At 43.2% G+C, this 24,212-nt stretch overlaps 1 protein-coding gene across 2 annotated transcripts in view; it reads left to right on the top strand.

The window, feature by feature from the left end:
• Positions 1–8,115: 8,115 nt before the first annotated feature.
• The window catches only part of UNC13B (unc-13 homolog B), a 217,829-nt gene continuing 201,732 nt past the window's right edge, over positions 8,116–24,212 (top strand). For both annotated transcript variants that reach the window (XM_075138254.1, XM_075138255.1), the window contains exon 1: positions 8,116–8,217. In XM_075138254.1, coding sequence (XP_074994355.1) covers positions 8,196–8,217 — 22 coding nt within the window. In that variant the 5' untranslated portion in view covers positions 8,116–8,195. The remainder of the gene's footprint in view (positions 8,218–24,212) is intronic.

Below are 24,212 nucleotides of genomic sequence, written 5' to 3'. Positions count from 1 at the left end.
CCTTTGGGTGGGTTTGGACAAGTCTCCCAGGCGAGCTGAGAGATGGCTTTTGTATCATGCTGTATTACGAAGGGTACCGGGCATTATGGCGAGGCTCCGGGCTGCCTGCCCCAGTGACCCACAGAAGAAACCCCCATGGGGCCAGCAGTTACAATCTAGTAACCGGGGACTTCTCACTCCTCAGCTTGCTGCCAAGGCAAACCTCGACCGTGGCAGGATCTTTGCAGACCCCTTATCGCAGCCCCAATGTTTAAACAACCGTATCTGTGCCAGCCTATTTCTTTCCAACCTTTGCTGGTTTTCCTAAGCAATCAGCTGGGTTGGATTTCCATTAGTATAGAGCAAAGGCTTACTGCCCTTTTTTGTTGTTTTCTGATAGAAACAAAAGTGGAAGAGCAGTATTTTCCTTCTTTTTTTTTTTTTTTTTTTTTTTTCTTTTTATCCTCAACTCTTGAGAGAGGCCCAAAGAGCTCGTGAATGGTGTCTGTTCTGGTTGCACCATAAAATGATAATACCCAGCCCAAGAAACAGAGGAAATCTGTGATTGTTAGTTACAGTTTTGAATTTTGCTTTTGTATTTGCTTTTTATCAATTTATTTCATTCAAAGATGCAGCAAACAGTATAGAGAAACAGTCCCTAAATTATATTAATCTTGTTTAAACAGATGTTATTCAAGACATTCCTGGGGAAGATTTCAAGAGTATCCTCTATTGCTGTTATTCTTTCAAAACCCGCCCTCTCAGACCTACCACGAGGGATAGATGGTGAAGTTCAGCAACACACACATATTGGTAATAAAGAGTTATGGTCCATAAAAACAACAGCTTTCAGGCTGTAATGCTACATCTTTTGCGACTTAATCTTCACCTGCAGCTTGCTCTGTTATTAAAGAAACTGCCCCACAGCTGCTAGGCAAGCTGTATTATGGACACAAGTAAGTAAAACCTGAAGAGTCCTTAATTTTTATTTTTGTTGTTTAAAAAAGGGCATTTGAGGGAGGAATGGGAAAAATTACAATCAGGATAGTGAGATGCTGCCTAATAATTAGTTATTGCTTGTCTTAAACTGCAACAATCAGCAGCAGAGTGCTAGACATTGCATGGGCGTTTAATGAAATGGATAAGCTTCTCTTATCTTCGCATTTTAAATTCTTTGGAAAAGGATTTTTCTAAATCCTTTGGAAAAAGGGATAAAAAGGGGAGTGCAAATGTGAACTAGAGAGACTCCTGGGTAAACCAGAGAGGACAGAGCTGCGAAATGCTTGCTTTCTGCACACCCCTCTGAGAAGGCTGGTGGCAGAAAGTGCTCACAACAGGACTTTTATCCTGCTATCACAGCTCTGAAAGCTTGAAGTGCGTGCCCGGGGGAGGGCGAGCCTGCCTGCCTGCCTGCTTTCTCCTGTTCTTCACGTAGCAGAAAGGCACGGTACGTACGCACACTGCTTGGACTCTGGCGCCTATGGAACAACTTAGCTGGAAGGTTAAACAGCCTGTTTGCATAGGAAACGTCAGCCACTTGGCCACTTCTAGAGGGTCGGTGGCTCTAGCAGACTGTGGGAGGTTGGGCTTTCCCTGCGATGTACTTTATTGCTCTAGAAAGTAATTTTACAAGAGCACTATAAAACTCCTCTGACAAAAACCATGTTCCTCATAAATACAGTTAAATGCCCTCCCATATTCTTCATGGGTCTTACTGAGGCATTTTTTGTTTTCGTGTAGAAGCCACCCTTCTCTCCCTGCCGCTCTCAGATAACAGATACACTATGACATGAAATCATACCAGAGGGTAGAAACTCTGGCAAGCTGCTCCAGGGCAAAGCGAGGGGGATCCAATATCCCCAAGGGGTAGCACCATTTCCCTTATGCCTGTGATGCTCTTTGCTAGAGGTTGACTGACTCTGTGGCTTTTGACTGTGGTCTTGGGATGGTGAAGCAGGTCAAGCAGACAGAAGAGTCCTTTGCGGTCTCACGGTGCTTCTTCCTCAGACCCCATCGCTTGGGCTGTATTTGCCAACAACCTTAACTTTGACAAACATCTCCTCTTTTATCTCTGACAAATGTTCTTCTTCAATGAATAAAAACTACAAAAGCAAGAGAAAAGCTATCCCCCTAGGCTTCTCTATTGAAGAGTAACCTCCGCACTCCTCAAATGTCTGTTAATGTGAACAGAACAAAAACTGAAGACACAGCTGTAAGGCAGGAAACAAGCCTGGCTGGGGTGAGGGGTTTTGCACCTTTGCACCAGTTAAAAGTGACTCCTCTTGGAAAGGCAAAATATCTGATTTCTTTAAAATAAAATAGTTATTCCCCCCTTTATAACAGGAAAGCCATGGCTCACTTTAAACATGAATCCTACCAAAAGGGAGTGTGGAATAGCAGAATGGGTGTTCCCATTAAATCAGAAGATCATCTCACAGAACTGCGTGGATCTGTGTAGCTAATCTGAGGCACCAACGTCAGGAAATACTGGCCTGATCCTGATGTGACCTGCTGTGCACAAACCCTACCCAAGTGCCATCCATCCTTGAGAAGCGTTAAACAGCAAGAGCTACAAAACAGAAATCAGACAGTCAGAGCCAGTGATCTCCGGACTCAGAAAAGATGCCTTTTTTAAGGCTGGGAAAGCAAAATTAGAGTGGGGATAGGGTTGCTGTCTCATGGGTAAGGGAGGAAACACTATTTTAGCTGAAAGGTGAAGCTGGCAGAAGGATGAACATGAATTATGTTGGAGATGGTGGCTGCTGAGGGGTTCCTGTAAAGTACCAGAGCAAACCCCTGAGCTGTTTGTGAAAGAGACAAGGCTGGGGAAAAAGGGGCAGCGTGACTGTAGGGACAGGGCTTCTGACCCCAGAGGTCTCTTCAGTCCTGTGTCCCCATGTCCCTAACTCCTGACTGCTGGACAGCAGGTAAGTGTCAAGAGGGAGCTAGCTGAGTATAAAATGTAGCCAAGAATAAATATTGCTCAAAGGACAGTATTTCTGCTGATCAGAAAGATCACTTCAGTCTAAGGCAGAGACTTTCAGAGCACCTGAACATCCTTCAGCTCATGGATATGTTATGGCACCTGCTTTTAGGGGAGCAGCAATAGTGGCAGTGTCCATGCTGGCCAAGTGAGGGATCACTAGCAGAGAGCACCAGTCCTAGCATGCATGATCAGATCCTGGGAAAATATTCCCTGTGGGGTCTATATTTTACACAGACCCTGTGTTGCTGGCTTTGCTGCTCACTACTTGGACAGACAGAGGTCCCACGCTGCAGGGTGTAGCCTGCAGTGCAATCCCACTGTGTTGCTCAAGGACGAAGTGCCCCAATATGAACGAGAAATGCTGTGTTTGGGACGCTTGGGATAATTGCGTGAGTAATGGATTCAGTTCTATGGACTCCAGCATGAGTGGTTGAAAGACTTTTCTGCAGAGCAGCTGTATGGAAAGGTCAGTTCCCATGGAAGCTGCCTTCTTATGCAGAGGGTTTTTTCCCTGAGATGAAAGGATGCTTCTCACCTCTCCAGCCTTTTGAACATGGATTTGTAATCTAAAAGCTGGCAGATCTCTTTGTGCTATCTGTCTTAAGTGGTTATGTGGTGACAGTGTCCAAGCACCTCATCATCGCTAACGTATTTATAATCAGGACACTCCTTATCTTTAATACCTCTTTCCTTAAAGAATTATCACAACCTCCATTTTGTGGATGGAAGATGAAGGCCCAAAAACTAAATCCTACCCACGTGCCCATGCTATGGAAGGAGGAAAGCTAAATGGCTGCAGAGAGCTCCTGAGCATGCCGAAAGGAAAGACTCAGTGCAAGGACTTCAGTGTCACGGTGGCAGGTTGAATAGGACAGTTGGACAGTCTCTGATTCAAGAGGGAGTTAAAATTAAGCCACGGGTTAATGCCTTAAATTGCCAGACCACTGTTACTTCCAGATGTCACCAACCTTTAGGAAAAGCCAAGACTGGAATACTGGAAAGAAGATGCACCAAGTTGCAGCCCAAAGTTTGGCTGGTTGTTCAGTGGGGGCTGCTGCCCCTCGCTGCCCTGTTCACCTCGCTGACCTGCAGCTGCAGAAGTCCTTTCCCAGACCTTTAAAATTTCACGTGTATCATCCCGTCTGAGCATTTTGGAATGTTAAAAACAACATTGGGGTTTACATATAACTGAGAGGATTGCAGGCTGCTTCCATGCAAGTTTCAGTGCATGTATACGGTGTTCTTCGGCTAATGCACTGATTATTGGCTGCAATCCACTCCAGAGACAGCTACATTTCAAGATGCTATTGAAATGGCTCCCGCACGCCGGTAAGACACCACACAGTGTCTGTGAAAAAGATCCTGTGATCCCCTAGCTGTTACATTTTATTAGTAAACAAATAGAGCAGAAATACCGGGGAAAGCCATGTCAGTAGCCTGTTACCTTCACAGTCAAATCTGAGGGCTGCTTCCTAATATCAGAATATCAATCAACTGCTTAGTCTATATTCAGCACTCAATTCCTGCCAAATGTCGTAGGGTAAATGAAAAGCTTTTTTTCCTTATCTTTAGAGCTTAGCCCCAAATAACAGGTCTGAGATGATTTTTTTTGTCAGTTGCATAACAGAAAAATGGTTTAACAGATCTAAACCATTTGATTTAAAATAAAGCCTATGTGCATTTGCTACACGCCAAGTTTCAGCCTGAGCCGTTCTCCAGCGGCAGAAATACAAAACTCAAAATAGGCAGAAGAACAAGAAGAAAAGAAGAAAACACAGTTTACTTAGGCTGCAAATATAGCTACATAAATATTACTCTCTGAACAGCGAAACTATAGCAAATAGGCAGGTATGAAACAGCTGGCAAGCTGCAGTGGTGGGAGGATCACCCATTTATTACTTTCCTATCCAACAGCAGGTGAGCCGAGACCAGTGGCTGGGGTCTGAGTAGCCAGAGAAAATTAACTCTTGCTCTGCGGGGAGTGAAAATTGGGTATCATTTTGGAATTGGTGGTCATGCCTCCTTCCTGAGTTTGCACAGTATCTCAGTCTTTGTTCAGGTAGTCATATCGTTTCAGTGTGTATGAAGGTTACTGTAGTGTGCTCGCTGCACTGTATTTTCCCTCTTTAATTCAGTAAAATTCTCCATTAAAAAAAATACGCTGCTGAGAGAGTGTACTGCCTGTGCTACTAGCCCACGCTGTCAGCTGCAGAATTTAGATCCACACTGCTACAACAGGATTTGGGGCTTTGCTTGTAGTTAAGTATTTCTGAACCTGGCATTCCCTTTTGTGGATTTATAGAAACAGACCTGGAAAGATCGTTCATGCTTAAGAGTTTGAGGACAGCAGAGGAAATGGTGGGTTTTTTCCTCTTTCTATTGCACTTTTTTTAATGATTAAACTATTTTTGTATTTATGACAACAATGTCCAGAGGAAGAACTAGAAAAAATATGATGCATTTGGAGAGTGTCACTTCAGCTGGGAAAACATAAGGAAGTCAATTTCAAGGAGCAAGCATAATTTAGAAGAGGGTAATTCCTCCTTGCAAAAGTTTCGCAGTAGTGGCATGGTCCTTTTTCCAGCCTATCTGAAGTGGAAAGGAGAGGAAGGGCAGACAGACACGCAAGTAACCCCTGTATTTGGGAATCGGGAGTTATACAAATGATCTCTTTTGATTAGATAAAGACTGGTAAAACATTTGCATCTAATTAGACCTCGGAACTGCAGGGAATTCATAACATCTATGATAATCCCAGCCTTCACAGCTACTGCTGGTAGCAAGATATCTCATCCTAGCTACAAGATGCTTACTTGATTGCCATGCTTGCTAATAACACATTACAATGATTTTAAAATGTGTATGACATCATCTGCCCTCGATGAGATAATTTCTGTATTATGGTAGCATTTACAAGCTGTGGGCAAGATAGGGACTTGCTAAACCAGGTGCTGTGTGACACAGTAGGTGACAATCATGGCCTCAAAGGTTTTAATTTTTAAATTAGGACAGGCAGAGCAATGGGGCCTGGCAAAGGGAGGAGAGCAGTCATGATGGGATTGTGTGGTTATGGCAGAGATTAGCTCATGCACTGTTTAAGAGTTTTCATTTGCAGCGAGGCTGCAAAGGAAGACGGGAAAGGAGGGGCAGATCTTTTGCTGATGAAAAGCTCTGGGGCCCTGATGAATGCAGAGGAGCAATGGACATCTGAAAAGGCTGGGGATCTGGTGTCCTACCCTAAAGCACATGGGAGACAAATAACAAAGGACTTTTTAGGGCAAAACACTAACATCCCCTTAAGTTAACTGAAAAGCCAGTGTTGTGCCCCGCTCACACATGGGGCAGGCTTTGACGAAGTACAAGCAAAATGCAGAGGTTCGTATGCTGGAGCCCTTACAGTCTGCCGCTGCTACACTTGAATAACACATAAAGAAGCAAATCAGAGCTTTTGAGGAGTTTAGCAGCATTTCAGCAGCACTGAAGCCAGTTCAGGGGCAAGAAGAGGAGATTCCTTCCCCACCTGGCTCGGTGCTGGCGCTTGCGGCTCCCTGCACTGACAGTTCACATTCGCACTGCTAAGTGGAAGTGCTTTCAGTCCCTTGTTATCAGACTGCCTCTGGCAACACCTTTAGCACACAGTTTGGTTGGTTGTTTGCAGGAACATCATGGTTTGTCCTTTCAAGTGGTCCTTCTTGGTATCTCAGAGAAGCTTTACATGTATTTTTGACACATTTCCTCGGCTGATACTCTTCTGTGCAGCAGACTTAAGGGCAGTAAAACACGCTGTGCTGGGCAGGGCAGAAATCAAATCTCTCCTGTCTAGGTCTGAATTTTGGGAAGGTTGGTTGTGTCTTTGAAACACTCAACTAGGAGTCTTGGTCTCTAGCCTCTGTGTAGACTTTTGAGTTATTCGAAACGTAAATGCAATAGCAATCACATTATATGACACTTTGCTGTTGAGTTTCAGTATCAGAAATTATTTGTTTCTCCTTGGATCCTCTGTTTGGAACTAGAAGCACATTCTGCGGTGTTACGGTTATTTACAGGTTGGGATGAAGCAGCACTAAAAGCATTAGAGGCCATCAGAGAAAACAACTAGAACCAGGCTCAAGGGAGGCCAAAGAGTGGTTCTTCCTGCAACAGGCAGCAGACCTGTGAAACACCTGATCAGAAGATGGGGATGGAAGGACTTTGCAGGGGCCTGAGAAAGACTAGGCAAGCAGAGGGAGGGTTGCTAACCGCACAAACACATCAGGCTCAGGAAACCCTCAGAGCTGGTCGCACTTTGGAGGTGGAAGGGTACTGAGGGAGAACTTAAGGCACAATAATCACGCCTGCTTGTCCTGCTCCTGCTCTTCCCAAAGCATTTGCTTACGGCTTTTGCTGCTTGGGGGGGATACGGGTGGCTGTTGCTGTGCCTCAGCCGAGCTTATGATGATAAACCAGAGCCTGTCCCAGGATGGGTGGAGTGCACATCACACGGAATCATGGAATAGTTTAGATTGGAAGGGACCTTTAAAGGTCATCTAGTCCAATGCCCCTGCCATGGGCAGGGACATCTTCATTGGCAGGAATGACTCCTGCAAAAACACAGGCAGGATGCTAGGTATCCAGCAAGTTTTTACCTTGCAGGAGTAAAACAAAAGTGAAAAAATCAGAAAAAAAAAAAGGGGCAAAGCACCAAAAAAACCCCATCCAGGTACAGCCCTCCCTCTCCTCAGGTGTGGACGCCCCCGAGCCGGGCTCGGGCAGCGGGAGGGGACCCGGCCCTGTCCCCCGCTCCCTGCCCTGCGGCCTGCCGACGCCCACGGGCGGTCCCCGGGCCTTTCCACCCGCACAGGACGCCCCGGGAACCCGGGCTGCCAACTCGTCGGTGCCGGCGAGGCCCGCCTCAGCGCGGCCGGCCGCGGGCACCCCCCGCCCTCTGCACCGGGGGGACGCTCCACCCGCCGCGGCCCGGGGCCCGGGCGGTTGCCGTGGCGACGGAGGGAGGGGGCGGCGGCGCCCCCTGTCGGCCGCCGCGGGGTGCCGATGGCGGCGCGGCGGGGGGGTGCCCCGCCCTACCCCGCCCCGCCCCGGCCGGTGTCGCCCCGCCCCTCCCCTCAGCGGGGCGTCTCCGCCCCCGCTCACGGCGCCGCCGCCTCGCCCGCCCGCCCTGTGGCAGCGGGGCGGCATGAGGAGAGCCGGGGGCGGCTGGCGGGGCCGCAGCTGAGGCGCGGCGGGCGCCGCCATGTCGCTGCTGTGCGTGCGAGGTGAGTGGGGCGGCGACGGGGGGCGGCGGGGTTCCAGCGGGAGCAGCGGGGGGGGCGACCGCCCGGCTGGGCGGAGCGGGGGGGTGGCCGGTGCCGGGAGCGCCTCAGGCCGGGCCGGGCGCTGGGCGGCCACGCTGACCCGCCCCGGCGGTCTCCTGCCTCACCTGTGGGGGGAGGCGTGGGGCGAAACCGCCGGGCGCCCGGAGGAAAGGCCGAGCCTGGCCGCCCCAAGCACCTGCCCCCAAAGTTAGCTGTCAGCCGGGCACCCCGCTCCTGAGCGGGAGCGCAGCTGGGAGACCTCACGCCTGTGTGGCCTTTGGGTTTGTCTCTGGGAAGCCGGGACGGGCGTCCCGGCCGCCTCTCGGCTGGGCCCGCGTTCCGTCGAGGGCGGGCAAGCCATGCTGGCCGGCCCGGGTGGGAGCCACAGCTGGCCTCGGGCGCTAGCGTCCGCCGGCACCCCGCGTCCCGGGCGTGAGATGTCCGCCCCGGGGCTGCCGGGCGGCGAGGGCGGCTTTGGGAGCGAGGAGAGGCGGGGGAGCAGGTGCGATGTCGAGGAGCAGCAATCCCGCCCGGTGCCAAAACCCCGGGAGCGAGGAGGAGCCGTGTTTGACTTTCGTAGTTTGTTTGAACACGAGTGAACCGCTGTGGCTGAGTCAAACTGTGCTCGCAGGGAGCAGGTTGCTGTCACTGGCTTTAATGTTGCAGTTTTCACTCTCCGTATACTCGCCTATAACATGCATTATGATTTCAGATACATTACTAATTATCTTCTCATCCTGCTATCAAGCCTCGTTCCCTTGCTGAACAGGTTACTGAAAAGCGGCACTTTCTCATGCAGGCTGTATTATAGTGCTAGCCGCTTGCTCTCTGTCTCCAGCTTTCAATTTCTTACTCTCTTGTGCCAAAAAAAAAAAATCCCTAGAGAAAACCATCTGCCAGGATTCACGCTCCTGGCACGTGTCTCCCGTCAGCGTTCTGCATGGAATGCTGTGGTCACAGGGTGTCCCCAGATGCCAGCCGTGCCCTGCGGCTTAGAAGTATAGTTTTAATGTTCTCAACTCCTGTGCCAGGTATGATAAAAAAACCGGCACTGGTGTGCTGCTGACAGTTTAGCTCTTTTTTCACTCACATCAGTTGATTTGTTAACAGCTCTTCATCTAGCTGTTCGTTACCTTTCTGAATCAAAATCCTTGTTTTGATGATGGTATTAATAAAAAGATGCCAACAGAGTATCTTGAGTGTGCATCATTTTGGGGAGAGCGCTGTTCTTGTAGGAGAGCATTTTTAAATTAAGTTTCAGCCCTTTTATTAAACATAAATTGTGTTTAAGGAGTTAGGAGAGGTGTACAGGGGCGAAGTTTATCTTATAAATGTTGCAGTTCACAGTATAAACTGTGAAGCACACGTAGCATCTCTGGTAGACTTGTCTAGTCCATTTTGAAGGCTTTGCCGAAATGTCTTCATTGAAGCTGATTCTTACTAGCTCAAGGATGCTTACATGTTACAGGTGTTTCTTCATTCTTTTTGGTGGTTCATCCTCAAAATGGTCTCAGGCTGTCCTTTAAAGAAATGAGGTTTTGATGCCACTTGGAGCTGACTGTGTTAAAGATGTATTTATACCCTTGGTCTGTAGAGTCTTCAGGACAAAAGCGTTTCGGCAGCCTGGAATGATGTGCTCTTGTGTTCGGCTTATTCTTTGGTTATGTGTAAAAAGCTAAAGAAGGAACTTGAGGTGGCTGGTGACTGTATGTGATGGAGAACTATTGTGAAAAATATATCTTCCATTTCCGTCTGCTGTGCTAAGACAGTAGAAAATACCACCAGTAATTTAGATAGATGATACTGAGCAACATTAATATAAGAATGCAAAATGTAGTCAATTTACTAAACTTGAAGAAACATGTTTTATGAAATAGCCATGACTGAAAGAATGAGCTGATGAGATCTCACTAGTATGAACCATTACACAAAAAATGGAAGTATGCTGAAGTAGAGCAGTCTGAAAAACAAAACGGATGCCAGGAGCTGGGATAAAAGAATGACTTTTGGGGCAAGGAGAAGAAAGCTCTGTTAAGGGTCACATCTTTAAAAAAAAAAGTGGCACTTTTCTTGCATTTTCTCTTTCCACCGAAATGAACTAATCTTGCTGAGAAAGCAGTGCAGCTGTTAATAAGAAAGTTGGAAAAGCTGCTTTTTTTTCCCATTAAAAATGGTGCACATGTAAGACTGCATAGTAACGTGGGGTTGGATGCTGTAGACCTGAGCCTAAAAAAGAAAGACAATAAAAAAACCCTGTGAAATAAATGTAGGCGATTGGGACACTGTTAATAGCCTCTGAATTGCAGTTTAACAGCTAAAAGGAAATGTGGAAAAACCCCTAAGTGGCAGTGTAACAAGAAGCCTGCAGCCAGAAAGATAGTGTTGTAATTCATTGATTTATTTTTTTTCCCCTGTGAATTATGCACATTAATAGTATTTTAATGAATGGCTAATCCAAAACAGTGCACACCAAACATGTCTGAGTGCTGCCTTTGTTCCTAAAAGAGCAGCTGACATACATGGCTTCTTGCTCTCATGTTTAGTGATACATTTCTTTTACATTTTCTTCTTAGAGAACAGATCAGGGGGGTTAGGGTTTTTTTTTTGTGTGTTTGGGGTTTGTTTTTTTTTTCCAGAATCATTGAGCTATATCTGCCATAGAAGTACCTGACAGAAAATCTAAGCTCAGAGGAACTGTGAATCTGGGCTCACCTGCAAGTATTCAGAGGATGTGTGAAGTGAGCCAGTGGTAACAGGCTGTTGTAGGAGGAAATTAAGGGATTCTTTTGGAGCAGGAAAATACACAGAGGGTGTAAGTGAAGTGAAAGAGAAAACAAATCCTGAATATTACATGATTGAGGCTTTTAGAGGAGACTTCTTTGTATTTTGATTCTACTGCTTAAGTGCAAAAGAGATTGCATATACTCCTGTTTAGAGCAGCTGTGTCTGGATTATGTCTGATAATCTTCTCTTGGCATAGTTTGCTTTATTAGTTTGCATTTAGTGTTGTATTTGTGAAAATAGCATATATTAAATAAAACTAATCCCGGTGAAGCAGTCTAGTTTTTCACATCAGTCTTGCATCATTAACTTTCTTGGCCTTCTCTTGGAAGTCTTGATTTTACCTCGGATCTCAATTTAATTAAATTTCTTCTGATCTTTTCTGTCTTCTGACTTACAGATGAAATAACTGCTATCTCGGCACAGCTTCCACGGGCCATAGCAAAGGAGGACCCTGCTGAGGGTGGATCACCTGATTACGGGTGCCCTGTCATCGGTTCCTTTGCTCTGTTTGCATCATTGTCCTGAGACATACTTCAAACCCTTTCAGTTGCTCACTTTTATTACATCTATTTTGTCCCCAGCTCTTGCTGTCTCAAGATAGTGATGGTTCTCTTCTAGCTTTCCTCCTCTCTGCTTTGTAACAGCTTATGCTGTGTCTTCAGTGCCGTTGTATTCCTAACTTCTTGACGCACCTTATGCATCTGATAATTATACTAAAAACTACATCTCTTTGTTTCATACCTTGACCGTCCCGGTCACTGTATCAATGTCTGAAATGCTTTGCTCTTGCAAGGATATTGGCAACGGCGATCTTCCCGCATCCCTGTGCACAGTACCTGGCTTAGTCCCATGAGGGCATAGTGCTTTTGTGTAATGTGCTTTTGTCTTGGGGCCCGATTTGCAGCATCTGTGTGAGATTTGGCTGCCTGAGGTATGTAGGAGATTGAGTTAGGTGATGTCTTCTGGTTTTGCAGTCTAAAATTTTAAGTTGTTGATTGCCATGTGAAATGACTGTCTGGAGGTTAGGGACGTTATTTTTTTGCCTACTGTTTATCTTGCCGCTGCTCTGAAGAGTTAGAAAAACTTGCTTATCTGGTGACATTTTTGGTTTGTCAGAGTAGCTGCAGTGTTGGAATACTGCTTAATGAACTTAACTGTGTGTCCCTGTATTGCCAGCAAAATTTGGGTTCTAGTACTTGTCCACCAAATTAAAATCTGTTGACATCCAAGTGAAAGAACCAAATGGAAATGGATGTTAACAGAAAGGAAAACATGTTCATCCTGTGGATTACTTAGAAATATCCATAACTAGAAGCCTGGTAGTCAGGGCTTTTTCTTTGTGTTTAAAAGATTTTTTTTTTTCTGCTGATGCAATAGCCTCAGCTTACCTCTGTGTTTTCTGTAAGGCTGAATGCAGTGCCTCCAGCTCTTTCTGTCTCAAAGGTGAAGGTCTCTAGCTGGAGCTCCCTATGTTGCACACTTGTAGATAATACTCTTAGCAATAAGGTAGTTGTATTGCTATGTTGTGACAGTATTCTGAAATACTGGTTGCAGAATTGAAAAAAAACCCCTGCCTATCTTTGTGTAGATCAAAATAGAAAAGAACAGAATTGGACTCTAAAGGTGGTAGCAGAAGTACAGGTTATAAAGATAGGGTATTAATAAAAATATAATGCTTCATGAAGAATTTGCTATGCAAGTATTATGAACTCCTTTTCTCTAGCTGCAATTAGTCAGGAAGCTGCCAGTGTATGTAGTGTTGGAACAAAATAAAATGCTTTAGAAATTTGGATAAAAATACTAAGATAAAAGAGTCTTGGATACTAGCTGCTTTGCATTAGGTCTTAAGTTGGGGTTTGTAAAGCTGTAATTGATGGCTTAATTGGAGAGAAAAACTTTTAAACTTTCAAGCTGCTTCTGCTGTTAAATAATAGAAATGGTTAAAACCTACAAACCACATTTGGCTTGTGATGCATGGGCCGTCATTCATTTTCCTGTTTCAAACCCACACTCCTTCAGCTTTGGACACTGTGACTGCAAAAGTTTCAACAAACAGTGTGGAGTCTTTGTTTTAAGTATTTAGGGACTAAGAGCTACTTGAAATCCTCCTGTGATTTTCAGTAGGATTGAGGAAATGTACAGAACTGCTTCCTGAACTTTGAATAGCGTCTGCTTTCTTCTGGCTCACTTGGTGTCCTCTCAGTTGACTCCTTCAGTTTGGGATCTGCCAGGTCAAACTTATTAAAGTTGTTATTAATATACTGTTTTAATATGCAACAAACTGCTGGATTTAATCCAAATGCTGAAAGATCGCAATTTTGAACTGTAACAGTCTGAGAGCTAGTTGCGATTTACACAGTGGCAATATGAAGTCCAAGCAAATGAAACTACTTTTTTAAATCCAGGACCTTACTTCAAATATTTGACTTGGGGACATGTGAAATGCATATGTCTGATGGCAAATGATGCTCTTATAAATTTCCTTTGAAACTTCCTCCTGCATATTTTTTTTAATGCCTTGTGATCAAACTTTACTCGATGTTTTGAAAAATAGTTTAATCACTTGGTGAAAGCTGTTCTCATTGCTCTTCCAGGAGAGCTTAAACCAGAGTGATGTGCCTAATAACTCTTGTTTTTTTTCATTTTTTCATTCAGGTAATTTATTGTGTGGTCTTGCAAACAGATTGGGAGCTGCTGTGAGGGTGTGTAGGGTCTTCCCTTACTCTGCCTCAGTGGTAGGATAAAGCTTACTAGTACCTGGCATTTTCTTGGTGTGGAAGTGTGTGAAAGAAACTTACTATTCTTGTCTCTTGTTAAATAGAAAGACTTCTGGAGTCTGTAGTTTGAAAGGTTTCTCTTTAGCATTTGAATTTGCTCTTCTTTGCAGTCTTTATTTTCTAACCATACTTCTAAAGTTTCTGTAGAAATGAAAATTGGATATAATATTCTTGTGTTGATCTCATCATCATTAAATGGAGAACTAAAATCTGCTTTATTCCTATTGCCAGCTCATGCTTATCTGCGTATGCATTCGCCATTTTTGCCAAGGACTTTGCTGAAATAATATTTTGCTTGTCTACTGTGACCTGTAAAATTTGGCAGATGCTTTCCGAGATACAGATTCCTATTCTATAGGTATATCCTGGCTGTTTGGATCAGATCTCTCTGCATTTAGCAGGATTTCAGATGGATTTTCTTTTCTTTTAGGCCCTCCTTATGCCTGACTAGGCTGCTGTGCATAATACTTCTTTTATTATCTGCCTCTTCACTGGCTTCTGTGTCCTGCTTGGTTTTGTATAAATGCCAAATGCCCAATCTAGGAGCAAAAATGTTGAAACATGGCAGTCATTAGTTTGGGAAACCGCACTAATCATGACTGGTCTCTCAAGGGGCTAACCGTGACTCTGTTTCACTGGCGTTCCACCTTATTATGTCATTTTACACTTCAGTAAGTCCTAGGTCTCAATTCTGCGTGTTATATCTGTGTAGTTTAGATAAGTCTTTCCAAACCAGTCTTGAATAGTAGGTATCATTTTTTCAGAACTTTAACTCCTTACACATCGATTGCTGTATTAGTTTTTTCAGATGTTTGTCTGGTGTGCTCAGTGATCTGTAGGTACCTGTCTTCCTAGAAGCATGCCCTGAGTGTCCCCTCAACTGTTGTCCTCTGCTCTCCTTGGAGCCTGTTTTCTAATCTCTCAGGTTGCATTTAAAGCAAATGTCACTGGGCTACAGACTTCTTCACTGACATCTGAGTGTCAGTTATCTAGACCTGACTTTTATTATTTGCATCTTGGATGTTTAACGTCAACTTCACTTATTGAAGGTCTCACAGGTACTTGCCTCTCTCTGAGCAAATGTTTATTGGATGCCTGGTGCTTCTTCACCATTAGTAGTTAAGTCAATTAATGGGATGGGAGGGCAATATCCTTGTTGGTGTTTTTTCTCTAATTAAGATTTTTTTGTTATATTTATCTCTCTCACTTTCCCCTGCATCTAACTTCCTAGGGCCACCCAATCTGTGTTGATACTGTTCATTTCTTCTATATTTTACCATGGCTTGTAGCTCTTCGAAGTGGAATGGACTTCAGCTGTCCTTCTTGCTTGAGGAGTAGTGACTTTTTGTCTCCCTAAAAACTCTTAATAAATGATTCCTTCATCTGATATCACAGTTTTTGTTCAAATTTCTTCTTCTCAGTCAATTTTCTAATAATTATCCTCAGCTTTATGAAATTAACCCTCTCTGAAACGTCCCTCGTGTATTGCTATGGATTGTCTTCGGACAATCCATGTTGTATTTGATTTGATCACAACCACTGCAGGTTACTTTTAAATAATTGTTTTGTAGAAGTAAGTTGTAGTGGGGATCCAAAATAGTTATTCTCCTGTTTAACAGTTTTTGAGTTGGAACGCTATTTACAAGTTTTAAAAGAACCGAAGTAGTACTGGTAGGCATATGAACTCTCTTTCTCTGCTTAACTGTCTTTATATGACTAATACTGTCTTCTGTGGTGAGTTCACAGGTTTCAGTTAAATACATTATCAAATACACTATGAGCATCTGTATTTCTAGTTTAGCTAGGAAGAAAGCTTCAAGTTTAATCCAGATTTAAAAAAAAAGAAAGTTAAATCAAGAAACCTCTTGTTGATAGTTTAATGAAAAGATACAAGTGAGGTTTACTTGGTGTATCGCAAAAAGCTGAGATGCCCACCTCCTTCACCAGGCTTTCAAAATAGATTCCTTAATGTCCTTTTCAGTTATTTTCCCCATTGTTAACTTTGAATAATTGAGTAATTACACTTCTAACTAACAAATAACACACTGAGTACCTACAGGTATAGTGACCTTTTCCTTCTTGTGCAGCGTAGAGTGCATACTATGGCGTCAAGTTAGATGATGAGAAGTCCTCAGCTGAGGAATTCTTTTGACTGATGTTGGTTGAACTTCATAAGCTCCATGTTCTGGCATGGATTCATGTCCTGCTGTTGTGGAAAGTGGCAAGGAATTGGGGCATGGTACTGGCAGGTAGGCTGTCTCTCTGACAGCTAGGTGAGGGCATCTTAAAAGATGAAAGCAAATGCTGCCAGCTAATGGTTGTGATTCAGTTTATGTTCCTTCTAGCACACTGCTCCTGAGTGTCGATATGCTCATCTTTTTGTCAGATGAGTTGGGGTGGGATTTGGAAGGAACTGTAAGGGAGTTGGGTACCTGCGTTCAATGTGGAAGGATATGTTTGGAGACCTTCAGTTTATGGAAATCCTATGCTGAGAGAAAATTAAATTGAAGTGTTGTCAGGTATGTATAAACCTCACTGGCTTTGTTCGCAGGATTTACTTTTGCTGGCCAGGCTTAAATTTGTAAAGGTCTTAACATTGCTGGGCAGGGTGCATGGGTTAGAAACTGTGTTAAAGGGATTAAAAAACTGATTTTGTTCCCTTTTTGCTTGTCTGTATTTGGGGGGTTGGGGCATTTAGAAGCATAAAGAAGGTATGATCTTTCAAAAAATTTTTGTGCTGATCTCAGCTTCCTGATACTTTTCCTTGCAGTTTAACATCCTGTATGAATGGAAAGTGAATTGGACTGCAATGGCATGTCTGATAAGGTGTAAGAGGAGGTGTCATATTCGAGATAATGTCTAGCCTAAAACTGTTGGCGAGTTTTAAAAGAAGTTTGGCTTCCAGCCTTGACCATGTCCCTTTAAGAAATACTGGTTTTAACCTTATTACTTAAAGCTCCTGTGACTTAACTCTCTTAATTCTTTACAGCTAAATGCTCTGCTAAACAGACTCCAGCACTTCCACCATGGAGACATAATTATTAGGTATAAAATAACTGAAGAATTAGACTTTAAAGTGTGGGCACACTCAATGCTTATTTTCTCAGCTCAGGCCGATGTAGTAGTATTCAGTTTAAGAAACATCATTAAAAAAAAAATTATATGCTAAAGGACTTCTTGGGACACCCTCTGTCCAGATGAAGTCTGCAACATATAACCAACCTGCTGTCGTCTTTGTTGGCCTCTCCTGAGGAAAGGAGTCTGGGTGTGGAGCTAAGTGTGGTGGCTCATTAAACTCTTCATTCTTTTAAGCTTTTATGGCAGGATAGTGGTGCAGGCCCTGTGGCAGGGGTGCAGGCAGGCTGGAATAAGGCAAAGTGAACTGATGAAGCGACCGCATCACCTGAAACCTGTTCTGGAGGATGATACAGGGCTGTTGTCCAAGGCCTGGGCTGGGAGATGGTCGGTTGCCTTGGGAACAGACAAGGATTGTTGCCTGAACTTCTTCTGTGATGTTGTAGCAAATCTGTCCTGTGTTGTCCTGCTGTCTGGCATTTTTGTGACTTTGTGCCACCAGACATTCTCTCTGCTCAGCTGTACTAGGGCAGCGCTTAAGCTGGAGTACGGGGTGGGTGGTGATGCTGTGCACGGAGAGCAAACCCCCAAATCAGGCACTGATTTGGAGCCTCGTGTGCTGGTGAAGGTGCACTGTGCTTCTAAACCTTCATGGGACTTTTCCCTGGCCACCTTTCTTGGCTTGCCATAATTTTTGGAGTTGTCATAGATTTATCTTATTTTTTGTGCCACTGGATACCTGATCGAGGCCAGGCAACTTTATAAACTTCAAGCATGGGGCGCTGTGTGCTTTATTCTGCTCTGTACTGATTGTTGGCATCCTGAGTATCACAGGAAGGTTACTGTAAGGCATTTTTGTTCAGCAAATCCTTGACCAGATTGTTCAAAGACTGCTGTGCAAACTGAGTTCTTTCAGAGGTTTGTGTTTGTTTTTTTTTTAATTGCTCTAAAATATGTTTTAAGGATATTTCAAAACATTCCATATAGTCAGGTAGTGATGGAAAGGCTAGGCATGAAGAAACTTTGGGACAAATTTCACTTAAGCTATGTTGTAAACTGAAAATTTCTGCTTAGCAAACATAGCAGTTTCCAAGGAAGAAATAAATATATATTTAGATAAAAAGGTAGGTATTTAAGTTTCTAGAGAGAAACTCTACAGAGACATTTTCCTTTCCTGAGGGCTGAATAAACCTCAGAACGTGTTTTCAGGAAATGTCCAGGGACTTCAGACTTTCAGTACCTGTGATGATACACATTTAGTTGTCACACAGTCTTCTGTTGCAACAACGACAGTCTTTTGCAAATGAAGTCCCGGTGGAGTGTTATGGCTGCAATTATACACTGGAGATTTACAAACGGCTATTTTGGAAATCTTTAACAACTGGTTTTTCCTAGAGGGCCAGGACACTAATTGAGATGATGCCAAGGTAGCTTATCAGCTTTGGGTGAGGAAGAAATTTGTCTGCTGAGTAAACTACTAATACATTTTAGAAAATTATGTGTCATTCCTATTTTGTTCACCTTCCCAATTAATGAGTTTTTCTTCATCATAGAGACTTCTTTAAAGGCAAGCAAGTGGTGTTCTTCAGAAGATCGTTTGGCCTCTGTGGAAAGCACACTCCATGTGGTTCCTCTTTGAGAGTCTGAGGGGCCATAGATTACTAGAAAGCGGCGATTGCCTTTGTTTTTGGATTTGGGAGTTCTAACGCTACCAAAATCATAATGCCATTTCATAGATTAATAAAGTCTTGGTTTTTACCAGAATAAATTCTTGTTATTTTCTGGTTCAAACATTCCCCTTGAACTCCTGATCTGAACCTAAACTTGTAGTATGTGATTTGAATTTGGCACACAACATGGATATGGATTTTTAGGGAGGGAAAAATGGATGTGAAACAGTAATTTTATTTCAGCCTTTCCGACCTGGTATAACTTGCTGCATGTGCAAAATTTTATTAGATTTTGACATATCAAATTAAGTAAGTGGAGTCTGTGTATGCTCCATTTTAGTAGGAGATTTTTTGAGGAGATTAAGTGCTTAGAAACTCTATAGTTATAAGGCCAGAATGGATTGTTGTAATCATCTAATATGACCCTCTGTAGGACATAGTATTTTTTAGTATAACAATCTAGAGTCTTCTAGAAAAAGATCAGATTCTGAATTAAAATTGATGAAGGATTTTCTGCAGTTCTCAGCAGTTTTATGTTCATTATCGCCATATGTGAGGAATTTATGCTTTTTAGACTGAACTGGTTTTCTAGCTTCAGCATTAGAACAGCAGAATTTGGTGTGCCTTTCCTTAGATTGGAGAAGCTCTTAAGAAATTTGTACTCCTTGCCCTTCCAGTACTTAAGGATTGGGGAAAATGGAGTTTGGTAATGTCTGTTACTTGAGTAGAAGTATGTGGCTGTTGTATTATGACTAATCTGACTATAATGTGAAGTGTTTACATATTTTTCCATGGTTAAAAAGAGATCAAGACATGCCATGACCTATTGGATTGCAGTGTTAAATCGGTATTTTGTTACACTTTGGCTAGATGGGAGGAGTGTGGTTTAACAGAGCTCTACTTCTACAGAAGCTTTACTTCTGTTGTAAACTTGAGTTTGAAGTTACTGTTCTGTATATACCTGGCACTTCGGTCAAAGATATAGAAATGTGTTCAGGCTTTACTGGAGCAGAGCAGCACGTGACAGAAGTCTGAATACGTACGAGTTAACCCTGTGCACGCTTGCTGGGGGCAAGCATTGTATTTTTTTTTTCTCATAAAGCATCGGGAAAGAGCTGGTGTTGGAGATGAAATAGGGATTACATGATCCTGAAATGACAAGCGATACAGTTATATAAAGTAAAAAGTGAAAAGCATTTTGATTAGTAGTTTTGAGTTGCACCAAGAGGGTGCAAACACATTAGTGTTATAAAGTGAAGTGGGGAGCTTGTGACCAAAGTGGTGGGAAGGGGGTGTTGGTGTAGGACTTGGAACTAAGCCCCATAAGGTCAGCAGGAGCCACAAGCAGTGGGGGTTACGAGGGGAACAGAGATGTTGGAGGGATGCCCTGCTTTGGAAAGAGAAGAATAGAGGTGACTGGGAAAATTCCAGTGTGTTAGTGATGCAAAATTGTAAAGCAGCATTAGTGTGGATAAAAGAGAACCAGCTGGGCTGAAATTGCTTTGGGAAGAGCTGATAAGAGATTTTGCTGTGATAGCGCAAGAGATCTACCGCACGTAGTCCAGGATTTAAATGTGGGTAGAAATCTTGTAATATGGTTAGACAGAAGCATTTCTGGGTATTGTCACTGTGAGACACTAGCTCCCCACACCAGAGAGAGAATGCTGTTGGTAATGGCTGGGTACAGAGAGCTGTGTTATCTGGCAGTTTCATCATCAGATAGTGACTGAAGCTATAAAATCGATGGAGTTAACTGTAGACGTGGCTTTAGGAAGCACAGAAGATGCTTCAGGGAAGCTGGACATAGAGGTGAACTAGGTTTGAGTGATCGCAATTTAAACAAGGTTAAGTTAAACAGATAAACATGTAGACCAGCAACTGTCAAGCCTCTGGAGAAACCGAAGAAGCTTTTTGGTGAAGCAAGGAGCTTGGATACAGGGGAGGCATGAAATTCAGTGAAGCTGCAGGGGTAAATATTAGCATCTCAAATAACAGAAAAGGCTCCACCTATAGGAAATGGCCCCAGAGCTGATGATTCACCTGATCATTGCATCAGGATATGGTGAGCAAACGCAGAACCTCTGAGAGGTGTGGGCAAAAGATCAGTTTGTAAAGGAAGGTGTATCTTGAGGATCAGGAAATCCAGGGCTAAGGCAGGGGCTTCCACCTCCGCAGACAAGGTGACGTCTTGCGAAGGGTATTAAAACGGATAACAGAAGGTGCTTTGGTCACATGAAAAGGAGAACCAGCCAGTCTCACAAAGGAAGGAATCAGACTGCTGTGCATAGGGACAGGGAGTTGAGTAAAGATGATCTAGGTGTGATCCCTGAACTGTAGGAATTGTTTCTTATGAGGATGACACTGAAAATGATGCACAGATATGTGGGGTGGGAGCAAAACTTTTAATGTCTTGAATTTGAGTCTCGTAATCTATAGCCCAGAGTGCTAAAACATGCAACACTTGAAATCTGAACTCTGTTAGCAGAAGTTTAACTACTGCTGTAAGCAAGCAGTGGCATCACCTAACTGGAGAACAAGAAAGGTAGTTTCTGTGGGTTGGCAGGAAGATAAGGAGATGGGTGATAAATGTGGGTAAGTATGGGTTTTGACTTCAAAAGCAGGCAAGACTGTGATAATATGCAAGGTTTGAAATAAACTTTAAAGAGACAATAATAAAAATTTTACAGACAGGTGGAAGCAGCGTGGAAGGTCATTGGGTGTAAAATGTGGTGTGGGTTTGCGAGAGAAAGATTGTGCTGGGCTAACCTCTTGTTTCTAGATGAAAGCATGCATCTATTTGGACTTCTGTAATATCTCACAAATCACCACAGCAGACATTGCTTTTTGAAGAAAGTTGGAATTGGCAAAAGAAATGTAAAGTGTATAAGGAACTGGCTGTAGCAGAAGCTAGTGACATTGCAAAGACTGGTGGGAGAAGCAGGTAGATGTCTCCTGCTTGTGGTGTGGCAAGAAAAGTAAGAATGTGCGTCTCAAAGTTGTTTTCAAGACAAATCCTAATGGCATAATCAGTTTGGAAGTAGATAAATACAACACGTGAAGGATTCAATGACCTGAGGACAAAATAATGGAAATGAGTTGATATTATGTAGAAGAGCTATGCACTTAAAGGCAAATAACAAAAATTTCTGAAAAAGGCAAGGCTTGGTGAAAGGAGCGGTGTTGGAGAGTCCTTGTGACTCAGCACCAGTACAGAGTAATTGTGGGGAGAGGAGAAGGTGAAACCAGTATGTGCTGGGGAAAGTATTCTTGGCAGAGCAGGAAGGACAAAGGCATGGGTAATTTGTCCTTGCATGCTGTGGCCTGTGCTTGCTGACCTTGTTCAGGAAGGATGAACTTAGGACTAAATGGAGAGGGTGAAAGAAAACCTTGACTGACTCTGTCTTCCTTTCAGTCTCTATGGTGAGAAGAGGAGGTGGCTGTGGCTTCTTCTATCTGATAAATGGGAACTGATGGGATCTATGACTTCTGTCCATTAAAAATATCAGGAAATTAAACACGGGGTGAGGAAAAACATTAAGGTGGAGGATAGTGTTGACATAAGGTATAGAAGGTATAAGTGTGCCATTAATTAAAGTGTAGGCTGGAAGTTGGGAATGATTTTGAATGGCTTGAGTGATATAGGTGCTTGGAGAACCAGCACTAGAGTTGGTGACCTCTAAGGGCCCTTCCAGTCTTAAGTTTCTCACAGCACTAACTTCATTAGGATGTGAATTACTTCTCTGACAACTACTTGCTATAGACAAATTGTATATTAAGGTAAAATTTTGATGTAGCATCTTGCTTAGTTATAAACTTTAATATTAAAAAAAACAAACTACATGTGAAGGTACTTGCTCATACTCAATTGCTACCTAAGGCTGTTTATTTTAGTTAATGATTTTGATTCTAATGGTGTTTGGCCTGATGGAATTTAATTTTAATGGAGGCCCAAATGCAAGCAAACATCGTGGGTTTCAGGACAACAGTCTTGGGCATAATCCTTGCCATTAGTAACACCTGGTTGTGGTTCAGTTCTTTGTGTACATGCTGTGTCAAAACAAAAGTATTGGCAGGTGAATGCTAATTTGTTTGGGAGACGCAGCTCCTTCAGACACTGTAAAACTGCCGTGGGGAGCAGCCATTCGGCTGCTTCTCCCAGATGGAGTTAAAATCACGCGCTTGCTCAGGTATCAGTCTCAAGGCTGAATTTCATAAAACACATTCTGCCTTTACAAGCTTCAAAACTGAACATGCCCAAGCCATCCTTTTCAGCTTCCTTCTGGGGGAATATTGTAAGTGACTGATGTCCCAAGACCTTAAAAAAAAAAAACAAAAAAACACCAAGCCACAAACAAAAAACCACCACCAACAAAAAAGTTGGTGCCAATCTAACTGTCCTATTTCTGCGTGTCCTCCAGGGACCAGCGTTGTCTGAGCAGTTTGTGAATGCTAAGATAAAATCAGGCTGCCAAAGAATTCATCTGCCAGTGTTCTGTTAGATCTCCCCTTCCTGCCTGGGAATCTCATTCAGTTACACCATAACTCCTATCCTAAACAGTTCTTCTACTCTTTCTTAATGCCAAGAGTCAGCTTAATTCTATCTCCTCGATATTAATCTTTTCTGTGGTTTGTGTTTACTCAAGCAAGTAAATATTTAAGTAACACGATATTAATATTTTCATTAAAACTATTTTTCAAACTAGACCAATCCTGCTTCATTATTTGGTGCAGGAAAACACAGGTGCTGTTTTTCCTGGGAGCTTATCACCATGCTGTAGCATGGTGGGATGTTTTTGCTTTAAAAAAAAAAGTTATGAATCCACCACAGATGTGCTGTTGCTTTATTTTTCAATTTATCTTTTGGTGAATATGCTAGACTTCTGAAGTTGAACAATGATACTTGTTAGTATCAATTTTTAGCTCGATGCCTTTCAGGGCAAGCTTGTGCTCAGTCCTGCTTGATAAGTAGCCGTGTTCCAGTTGGTTGATTGCTTGCAATCCTGTAACTTAAATCAAAACTACCAGAAAATATACCAAGGCTGTGATTAGGTGGTGATCACTGGTGGTGTGGTTAGTCAGCAGCTCTTGTTCCAGGGTGCATCTTGTTTAAACTAAATCTGAAGAGGGAGTGTAGAAACCCGAGTCATTTGGGAGGTATAGACAGGTGACTTCAGTGCTTTTGTTGACTGAGGAGAGAAGCACGTGCCAGCTAAAGGAAAAGCACACAAGTTGTTTTATTCTATCTGTAATTCCTGTTTTTTCTTGTTTGTTTGGTACCAGAGTACTAGTGTCTTCTAGCAGCTGTTACCTCACTGTGACCAGGCTGTGTGATTTGACCCAATAACTCTGGCAAGATTCTAGTCGTTTGAGTGACCTTTACCTGTATGTGCAATGTCTGAGCAGCAGCTGCGTGTGCTTTGTGTCTTGGAAGAAATTATTCTGTAAAGAGGCGTATCTTATTTTTAAAATAAAAATTAAAAAAAAAAAACAACTTCAACTTGTCCTGGTTTCTGAATTAGTTTTGTTTGGGGTTTTTTTGTGTTTGGGGTTTTTTTTTTTTTTTTTTTTTGCGCTTTGGCTTTTTTTTTTTTTGGCACTGAAGCTTTTCTTATAAACTAGTCGAACTATTGGTTTGTCAGCAAAGTCAGTT

This window comes from Calonectris borealis, chromosome Z (genome assembly GCF_964195595.1).
Source record: "Calonectris borealis chromosome Z, bCalBor7.hap1.2, whole genome shotgun sequence".
In the NCBI taxonomy this organism is placed as follows: domain Eukaryota; kingdom Metazoa; phylum Chordata; class Aves; order Procellariiformes; family Procellariidae; genus Calonectris; species Calonectris borealis.
Note: the sequence above shows the minus strand (reverse complement) of the source record. Positions and strands in the feature narration are given on the sequence as shown.